General features: G+C 43.4%; 1 protein-coding gene across 1 annotated transcript; it reads right to left on the bottom strand.

The window, feature by feature from the left end:
* Window positions 1-1,027: 1,027 nt before the first annotated feature.
* Spata45 (spermatogenesis associated 45) lies at window positions 1,028-6,564 on the bottom strand. The gene is made up of 3 exons (XM_028757538.1): window positions 6,507-6,564; window positions 3,879-4,190; window positions 1,028-1,091 (listed from the first exon to the last, which is right to left on the bottom strand). Exons 2-3 carry the CDS (start codon window positions 4,150-4,152, stop codon window positions 1,072-1,074), a joined length of 294 nt encoding a protein of 97 aa, XP_028613371.1. The 5' UTR covers window positions 4,153-4,190; window positions 6,507-6,564; the 3' UTR covers window positions 1,028-1,071.
* Window positions 6,565-10,471: the final 3,907 nt, after the last annotated feature.

Here is a 10,471-nt window from a genome sequence, read left to right as displayed (position 1 = left end):
CAGTAGGAATCCTGTGTGCACATGAGTGCACACTGCAGAAAGCCAGAGCAGAAAAGAAAAGTGTTACCATATGCCAACTCCTGGGAGATGAGAGGCTCCATGCCTGCTGTTTCAGGTAGGGTCAGAGTCCAGATACAACTGTACTTATGAGTTTCTGGCTTTAGCTTCAGCCTGCTCTAGGGTATACAGGGAAAAGTAGAAATGTCTAGTGGGCAGGGCTGCAGGAAGGAATGGAGGAGATGGTTTAAATCACAGGCAGGGAAGGGAGCTGAGAGACAAAGGCAAGTTTGGAGAACTGCACCCAGTTGTACGAAGGCAGGGGCATACCATCAGGATGGGGTCAGGGAAAGCAGGTTGATGGGAGGTGACCTCTGTGTGTAACCTGACACTCATTGCTCTGTGCTCATTCCTAAATCTTACCCAGGCTTGGCATCTCTAGTTGGGCTGCTTAGGATATAAACTCTATGGATCCAGTCCCTTGTTTCTGTCCAGCCAGGGAACAGAGGCCCTGATAGTCTTGGGGCTGAGTGAGCACCTCAGAAGACAGAGATAAGAACTCCCTCTGGAGCAGAGGTAGGCCTGGTTACGTCACATAATAAAGATAATATCTCCTAACAGGCAAAGGCTAGGTCAATAATGCTTGGCAGAGATCCTCCGCTGGGCAGCCTAAGCCTGTGTGTATCTACCTGGCAGCTTTGCCAAGCTCTGAGAGTCCTGAGGCAGTGGGCTACAGAGCAAGAGAGTAGGTTTCCTACAGCTGGAACCTGAGGTCCAGCTCTGAACCAAGGGTCTCGTGTTCCAATCAATGCCCATGGTCAAGGTTCTTGAAGCTAAGTATCTATTGTTGGGAAATGAAAACTTAGTGCTAATCTTATTTTATTACACATCCCCAGCCTTTTAGGGACAAGGTCCTGAGACATAGCCCAGCCTGGCCTGGAATTCACTGTCCCTAAGTTCTGGGGTTCACCATGACACCGGGCCAGTTTCTTTTATAGTTACTGTTTCTAAATAATTCACAGACATTGAAGACTGATGGAAGAGAGTTTATTTGTGTGTCTCTGGAGACGTACTTTATCCAAATATGGCATTATCTGAAAGATAAAAAATACATTCATTGGGCTGGTGAGCTGACTCAGCTGTTAAAGGCTAGGCTCATAATCAAAACATCAGAAAGAAATGCATGTAGGTAATCTAATCTATTGCACAATTTCTAGAATAACGTGAAGGGCAGAGAGGATCATGACTCTTTGGCTTGTCCTTTCTCGTGCTGGGATTAACTGTAGTCACTACACATTTCAGACAGAAAGAGAGAGAGAAAGAGAAAGACAGACAGACAGAGACAGAGAGAGACAGGAGAAGACCCAAGTTTCCAAGGTAGGAGCCAACCTGACATGTCCCAGAAGAGGAAGAACGCAAAGCCCAGGAGTCCGGGTGAGCAGAGGACATCGTACAAAGACAGGCCGGGCCTGTATAGAGAATCATGCAGCACGGACTGGGCATGTGAGTTTCATCCCCAGTGTGGTGGGCAGCCACAGATGAGTTTTGTGTAGCAGGTGACATAACACATGTTCTCATCAGTTCACTCAGGCTGTCCTGTGAGGTAAATGTGGGAGCTGAAGTGTGCCGAGTGGGTAGCCTGAGGCTCCAGATCCACTTCAGTGACTACAGGCTGGGCCAAGGCCATGGCAGGGCTCAGATTCAGAACTTGCTGACACAGTGAGTAAGAGGTGTGAGGACCAGAGTTCCACACGGGTCTTTGGCCACCTTCCCAGGTCAGGAAGGTGAGGCTGGGTGATGGTAAGAGATGTGGTTGGTAACAGGGATTTTGTCTCCACAATACTAAACCGCAGATGACTTCAAGGGAAGTGACAGTGTGACTGTATGCATAGCCGAAGGTCAGAAGAGAGGTCAGATACTAAAATGTGGGGTTATCAGAAAAGAGATGAAATGTAAGTCCCCTAGGAGTTAAGTTTGAATGAGAACTTCCCCATAGGCATTGGAACACTCGGTCCTCGGATCATGGTGTTGTTTGAGGAAGTTGAGGGTGTGGTCTTGCCGGAAGTGTGTCCTGGGAGTGAGTTTAGAGGAGTTAACATTTAACTGTGCTTGCAGAGAGCTCTCTGCCTTGTGCTCCAAGTTAAGATGTGAGCTCTCAGCATCCACCATGCCTGCTGCTGCTCTGCCCTGCCATTATGGTCACTAACCCTCTGGAACTGCACCTCAAACTCTTTGGTCTCTAAGATGCCTTGGTCATAGTTCCCTACCACGGTAACAGAAAGTAACTAAGTCTACCAGCTGCCTGCGTGAGGCTGTCTTAGAGCGGCCCAGGAGGGCCTGAGTTGTACCTCCTCATACTTCAATATTTAGAGCATAGGGGACCATTGTCTCCTGAAAAGAGGTTGTTACTTTGTAGCAGATGTTGTGTCTAACATGGTAAGTGTTGAAACCTACCAAATGAATATCTTTCTTGAACCATAATGTCCCAGCTCCTAATTTAACAAATGAGATTTTTCTCTGCTCCAGCTGGCCTCCAGGGCTCTGGCTCTCATTTGTTCTCAGACTAGAGCAGCAGATCTCCAACCTGTGCTGGGAACAGGTAGTCACTCTTTAGGTCAACAAGAGGTAGCTACCTGACTGCTCTCAGTGAGTTTCTCCAGTAAAGATTTAGTTTTTTTTCAATAACAAAGCCAATATTTTTATCTCCATCTTATTTCTCAGATGATCAAAACTTGAATCAAAAGCAAGGGGCTTTCTAATGTATTTGGGTGTTATTTGGGGGTTATTGATTTACAGTTTGACACTACGAAAGTTAGTTATAGGGTTAGATGTGTTAGATTTTGCATTGTATGAAACTATGAATGTTCCTTAAAGTTGTAGCCTATGTTTGTTCAGAGGTGGATTTCCTCTCCATCATCAAAGTCCTGAGAACGGACACACGATTGGTCTCAATAATTTTAGCAGAATGAAGGACTGTAGTATTTCTTTTATAACTAGGAATGTCAAAGCATTCCTTTTTGTAAAGATGGCTAGTGTTTGTTTTCATAAACACAATTGTTACAGATTAACTTACAATCACAATGCAGTGTCTGGTCTTTCCATGTCACACTATACTGCCTCTCTATATCACTGCCTAAGGTCACTGGCCAAAAGCAAAAGCAAAAGCAGAGCTACATAAAGGCCAATGTGGGTCATTCTTTGTAAACTAAATTAATAATATATTGGCTATATTGAATATAAGTACATATGCACACTCTCTCCAAATAAATGAGAAAACATTATCAGTTGCCTGCCTTGACTACATAACAGATATTCACAATCCATACTTTAAGCAATATCAAAACAACCACTCTCCTCCCATATCCCACTCCTCTCCCCCCACCCACTCCCCTTCCCCTTCCCACTCCCCTCCCCCGGCCCACTTCCCTCATATTTCTATTACAGCTTCTCGTGGCATTGTATGTCATATTTGTTATTAAAACTCCATTTTATTTTCATTTTGAACATAAAACTCTGTAAAGCACAGGAATCCTGAGACAGGAGGTATCTGAATGCAACTCTCAAGTGGAATTATCAGACTATCAGCAGCTAAGAGCCACCTCAGTCTGCTGGAGTGCAGACTGCAGTGCCCAAACACCTAACTGCTGAACCACCTGGCCTGTGGTGGGGCTTGAGTTCCTAAAGACTCAAGAAAACGAATCTCTGGTCTATGGTGGGCCTTAAACCAAGTAATCTACTTTTGCCTTCATCATCACCTTCAAAGACCTTCAAGGTCTCCCAAGGGCGAGACCTTGGAACCACTTTCGACCCAGAAAGTCTGTTGAGTCTCTCTCTACTTATCCTTCCTATAGGCAGGTAGGAGTCTCACCATATTATCTTACTTTTTGGCAGGAAGTGCCTTTTCTCCTTGTGCACAAAGAGATCCTGCTTGATCCAGGAGGTCCTGTCACTTTCGGGAACGTGTTCTTTGATATGCATGCAAGCTAAGGCCTGGTAGGCCTGGCTGAAGTGCCTCTTCTGAACTCTTAGCTGGCTGACCTGGTTGCTTCTTTCCACCAGACAGTAGGACTCACGCTTCTCGTTCAGCTCTTCTAGGAGCTGCCTCCTGCTCCCTGCCGGTCTCTTCGCTTCATTGCCTTTGTTCATGGATGTCATTGTATTAACACACTAGTTGCTAGCTGATGCTTGCCGTCCTGCCAACACATAGAGCATGCTTATAAGTCTTCTGTCCGACTCAGAAGACAGCTTCACCTCGTACCCACATTTACCAGGACTTTCTCCTTCTGCAAGACCATGTTCTAAAACATGGTTCAGAACCAACTCAGGTCATTATTGCCCCCCAAATACTGCAAAATTCAGCAATGTCCAACAATTCGTGTTGTATTTTCCTGCCATGTTAGCTGGTGACCTATCTGTGATGGTCCCACCAGCAGGGTATGTTTCTATCTCCCTGACTGACTCACCTTTGCCATTTTATCTATCCACTTTGAGAAATCTGTGAGCTTAGAGCTGTATCTTTTACAATATCTACCACGGATTAAACACAATATAACGAAGGGGCCCATTAAGAAGCAATCGAACCTGATGCTCACACCTGTTATCTCAGCCTTCAGGAGACTGAGGTAGAAGGATTGCATTGAGTTCAAGGCCAGCCTGGGTTACAGAGTAAGTTCTGGGCCAGCACGAGCTAGAGTGAGTCCTTGCTTCAGAAAGCAAAACAATAATAAAAACACATATAAAAGGTAATATATAAGCTACCTAAAATAGTTTGTTGGTAGTTAAGTGACTTAAGTAGATCTCTTTAGATATCTATTGCAGAAGAAAAGAAAAATCCACTCAAAATTGGATTTGGCAATTTTTAGTTAAAGGAATTTAAAATGTCTCGTAGAATAATTAACAATGAGTATTTTGAGTTGCTTTAGTAAAATCGACCACTCTAAGTACCAATCAATAATGTGACATAAAAACTATCAAGAACAACTGACCTGGGTGTGATGGCATATATCCTGCACTAGGGAGGCAGAGGTAGGGGAATCTCTGCGCATTTAAGGCCAGCTTGGTCTACATAGTGAGTTCCAGGACAGCCAGAGCTATGTAGAGAGACCCTAAATTAAAAATTAAAAACACAAAACTAAACAAACAAGATTATGGATAAGCTTACAGTTAGCTCAAATACCTCATTAATCAGCAAATTTTCTCTTACTAAAGATGCTAATTCATAAGAAATTAAACTCTAAATTCTATCTCCTTTAATACATTTTGGGGATACTGGGAATTGCATGTTTGAGGTAAGAACTATACCGCTGACTAACATTCTCAGCCTGGCTTAACAGTTTCACTATCCTCTAGATACATACACATCAAACACAAATGGTGATAGGATTCATATTTTGTTAAAAGCCCATTTTATAAATCTACTGCAAAAGATATACCACAGTGCAAATGTTCACTGAGATCATAAAATCAAAACTTTCATATCACCTACAAGTTAGAGCCCAACACTCAGCTGTAGAGTCTAGTGGTAAAACCATGGGTTTCTGGTCATTTGGGTTTATGTGCTTGCTATGCTACCTACTGTGTGCATAGCTAAAGTTACCATAATTTCCTGGCATAGTCAGTGAAAATATTACCCAGGTCAGAGTATCATACAGACTAAATGAGCTGACACTTACGAAGAGTTTACTATTGCCGCCCCAACAAATGGACACCTATCTATCATATAATTAGGCACTTGAAAGAAAGGGTTTACTCTATCTGATAAGTAAACAGCATATCTTGGTCCCCCCAGTACTAATCTCTTTTACATGTGTTTTGATGAGAATGGTGAAATCCAATGATGCCAAAAGTGCCCGAATCTTGTTGTTAAAAATCAGTTGAGACTTTTCAGGAGGTTGAGAGCAGAGAACATAGCCATGTCTGAGGCCCTGGTGAGCACCAGTCTGCACAGTCTGCTAGCCTAGAAAAGTGGCCCTCTGTGTGACTGGCACAGGGATGGGTCAGTTTCCACAGCTCATTTTCACAGTGTTTTAGACGCTATATGTGTAATCTGTGATACTGAAGATACTTGAAGACAGGAGGATGGGTACAGCAGACTTTATTTGTAAAGTCCATATTTTACCATATCTTATTTAGCTTCATTAAGATCTGCTAGCCCAGGTCAATCTTTGTGGCTCCCATAGCCAAGCACACAGAGAAGCACAAAGGTTTAGTGTCCTGATGACCCCCAGGAGGCTGAGTCAGGAAGATCATCTGAGCCCAGCAGTTCAAGAACAGACTGGGCAATACAGTACGATCCCACATCAAAATAACAACAAACTACAAACATACAGTTTGCACACACTGACTGGCTGACCAAAGCTTATAGGAGCTTAATCATGTAAGAGACTGGGGTTTGCTAGTCCAGTGTTTACAGTGTTTTTTATGAATACAACTACCATAATAGCATGAGTTGACTATATACAGAGAGAAACAGCATTATCATTCCTACAGGTACATCAATTACAAATTACCTTTAATAACACCAACCCAAAGCCTGTCTGAAGTCCACAGTGAGGATCAGCCCACTGGACTGTTGCCCTGGTGATAGAATTTTCTGAGCTCTGCCACCTCAGCTCCATTCTGTTCTCAGAACCCTGGTTAACAGAGGAAATCTTGAGCCAGAGACCACTTATTTCCTAACCTGGTGTCCTTGGATGAATGACTCGACCTTGGTTTTAATTATCAGTAAGATATTATGTCACCTGTAAAAATGAAACAAAGATACTCGCTAAGTCATATGGCAGATGATAGGACAGGACTGGGATTACATAAGGTACATGTATAAAACTGTGAGCTTCGTCTGCCTTCCATTCACTGCAACTTCATTTCTTGACCACTCATTCTGCGCCTGGTGCTCCTGAGGACAATGGTCCATGCTTCCATGAAGAGGCGTGCTAGGAGCTCACTGGAATTTTAAAGCTAGGAATTTGGGACCAACTTAAGTAATATCGCATGATCCCATTTCCAGAGGAAAAAAATTACCTTCATATTTCACACAGAGGACTATTGAGATATCTGTCAACAAAACAAAACAAAACAACAACAAAAAAACAAGACCAGAGTCGCATTGTGTAGCTCTGGCTGTCCTGGAACTCACTGTACAGACCAGATTGGCTTCAAACTCACAGAGATCCATCTGCCTCTTCCCCTTCCTGGCCCCGCCCCCGCCCCCGCCCCGCCTCTGCCTCAGGATGCTGGGACTAAAGGTGTGAGCCGCTATGCCCAGCTCAGATAACTTTTTTTCCGGAAGAGTATCTTTTGCTTTTTAAGGAAATCCAACGAGCTGCGCGGTGGTGGTGCACGCCTTTAGTCCCAGCACTTGGGAGGCAGAGGCAGGCGGATTTCTGTCGAGGCCAGCCTGGTCTACAGAGTGAGTTCCAGGACAGCCAGGGAGGGCTACACAGAGAAACTCTGTCTCGAAAAAACAAAGAAAAAAAAAAGAAAAAAAAAAAAGAAAATCCAACGAAATACAATTCAGAAATATAAAAGTCAGAATTTCTTTTACCTCCTGCAGGAATTCGTGATAGAGGAAAAACTAGTATTGAAAGCTTACACATCAGTTCATAAAGCATGTGAGTCAGCAAACACACAATCGCTCACCCAAGTGTAAAAAGCCTGCGGTATGGTAACCATGGAAACAATGCAGAGTGTTTAGAGGGATGAGAACAGCTTTGTTTTGTTTAGGATGCCACAGATAATTTGAAGGCTTATCAAGAGAACACGTATCGATTGGGCACAATCTCAGCATTTTTAAAATCTAGGCTCTATCTGGATTCTCTCATTTCTAGGGAAGCTGGAGGAAGGTTTTCACACTGTGAGCCTCAGCTTACCTAGCTATAGACTGGCTAGCAGTATGGATTTGTGGGATTAGATAACAAATTTAAGTATCTGATGGAATTAAGAAAGTTGAAAAGATGTTCAACATTAGTTTTCCTAAACTATATATTAGGTTACTAATTCAGAAAGTTATGCATGCTGCCCCCAAATACCACTATTTTACAACGTAATAACTTGTCAGATAAGTCACCCAAAGCGTCTCAAGCTACAGATCTCCCTCGCTCAGAGATTACTTTCCCTGCAGGTTGCACTTTAAGCCTGTGCTGCTCCTCATTCTCCAAATATTTCGGTTTACTAACCCCCCTAAACCTCACTACTGTCTTACATCACTCTGCTCCAGCGTGCACACCGAGCCACACCAGCTCTTTCATTCATCCGACCAAAGGGATGGTGTGTCAGCATCCTCAGATTCCCTGACCTGAGGACTCTGCTTGCTAAGATAGTGTCTTAGAGTTACTATTGCTGTGATGAAATACCATGACCAAATCAACTAGGGGAGGGAAGGGTTTATTCAGCTTGTCTCCTCATCACAGGGAGTCAGGACAGGAACTCAAGCAGGGCAGGAACCTCTAGGCTGGAGCCGATGCTGGGACCAGAGTGGAGTTTAACACCTTGTTCCTCATGGCTTATTCAGCTGCCGGATGGAGCCAAATCCAGGAAATTACCTGCTGTTCTAAGAGAATCTCAGGAAATCACCTGCTGTTCTGGAAAGCCTAGTCAGTACAACATTAAGAAAGAACATTCGCGGTCTCAGGTCCCAGGAACTTAAAGAATGTCTGGCATTTCCTGGGAGCCAGATACGGCAGTGGGATGGTCTTGGGCAATGAAGATATGACAGTGGTCTTACACAATGAGGATTCAATAGTGGGATAGCCCTAAGCAGTGACCCTTGCCTAAACTTCCCGTTTTGCTATGTCTTTATAACCTGCCTCCTGAAACTGAAATTGCAGAGCTTGATCAGAACCCCAGACTTGCTCTCCTTCTTCGAGTCTCTTGTCCCTTCATTCTTTCGCCTCCTTCCCTAGGGTCTCTTCGAATACCCGAGGGCTGGGGCACTCAGCCTGCTTTCTTATAGAATGAGGACCACAGCCCAGGGATGTACCCACAATCCAACCTTCAATGAGTTGTGTTCTCTCACATCACCGTTAACTAAGAAAGCCTGCCCTACAGGCTTGCCTACAGCCTGATCTCATGGAGACCTTTTCTCAGTTGTCTCTCCTCCTTCTCTGATGATTCCATCTTGTGTCAAGTTGACCTTAAACTAGCCAGTTTGGGTAGCTAATAAACATCTCCAGCTGTGTTAGGGATTCTTATCCACTGAATTGCTACTGATCATTCCTGTCTAGACCAATGCTAGGGGAAGGAGATTCGAACATGACTTAACTGAGTAGCGTGTGGTGGTTGTACAGACCTGTGATCCCAGCACTTGGGAGGCTGAGACAAGAGACAGGTGTTTGAGGCCAGCTTGGCCCACAGAGTAATACCTTGTTTCAAAAAAAAAAAAAAAAGAAAAAACTTTATTTTAAATAAGTAATAAAAAAAATTTAAAACTATGATTTAGATGGTTTCTGCCCCAAAGAGCTAGCAATTATTTGATGTACCATATGCATTATTAATGCTAAAAATCGTGTTGTAGATATAATGATGGGACAGGATGATGGAGAGACAGGTACAGGTCTTCCTTTTGACGCGACCTCTTTGAATTAAGAGACTTCTTGTGGCCTGGCTCTGTCCGGCAGTCCCTCTAATACAGCTTCCAGGGAATATTTATTCTCTGAGCGCTACACAAATAGAAACCTTGGGACTCCTCTGAAGTACATGCTTTGGACTGGGCAGGGATAAGGAAGAAGCTAGAAAGTCTATTTTTGTCTGACCAAATTTCAAGGTTTTACCAGATTAATTCCAATGAGCCACATCCCTGGCCCCCAAAAAGCATTTGTTATTTTCTTGTTTGTTTGTTTGTTTGTTTATTAAGATTTATTTATTTTAGGTACCTGAGTACACTGTAGCTCTCTTCAGACACACCAGAAGAGGGCATTGGATCCCATTACAGGTGGTTGTGAACCACTATTGGTTCCTGGGAATTGAACTCAGGACCTCTGGAAGAGCAGTTAGTGCTCTTAACCACTGAGCCATTTCTCCAGTCCCTTATTATTTATTTTAAACGATTTATTATTTATTTGTATTTTATGTGCATTGTGTCTTCATGTCACTCTGTGTAAGGGTGTAAAATCCCCTAGAGCTGGAGTTACAGACAGTTGTGAGCTGTCCTGTGTGTGCTGGGAATTGAACTTGGGTCTTTGAAAGAGCAACCAGTGCTCTTAACTGCTGAGGTGTTTCTCAAGCCCCTATTTTGGTGTTTAAAAGAATAATTTTGATCTAAGTTTAAATTTGTAAATACTATTTTAATTATTTTAGATGATACGTTTGTCAGGTTTTCCACGACTGGCAATATACCTGAGAAAATCAGCTCAAAGGGGGAAAGTTTATCTTAGCTCATGGTCTCAGAGGTTCAGGCTATGTGTTTAGCTCTGTTACTTTGGAACTCAGGTGACAGAGAGAGAGAGAGAGAGAGAGAGAGAGAGAGAGAGAGAGAGAG

Source organism: Grammomys surdaster, unplaced genomic scaffold, assembly GCF_004785775.1.
Source record: "Grammomys surdaster isolate TR1022 unplaced genomic scaffold, NIH_TR_1.0 130, whole genome shotgun sequence".
Classification (NCBI taxonomy): Eukaryota; Metazoa; Chordata; class Mammalia; order Rodentia; family Muridae; genus Grammomys; species Grammomys surdaster.
The sequence above is the reverse complement of the archived record's forward strand: the minus strand, read 5'-3'. Positions and strand labels throughout refer to the sequence as shown.

Excerpts from the sequence above, each read along its gene's own strand:
- Spata45 (XM_028757538.1), bottom strand. The coding sequence starts at position 4,152 with ATGACATCCATGAACAAAGGCAATGAAGCGAAGAGACCGGCAGGGAGC. Across the intron at positions 1,092-3,878 it reads AAGGCACTTCCTGCCAAAAA|ATAATGCCATATTTGGATAA; the intron begins GTAAGATAATAT and ends TTTATCTTTCAG.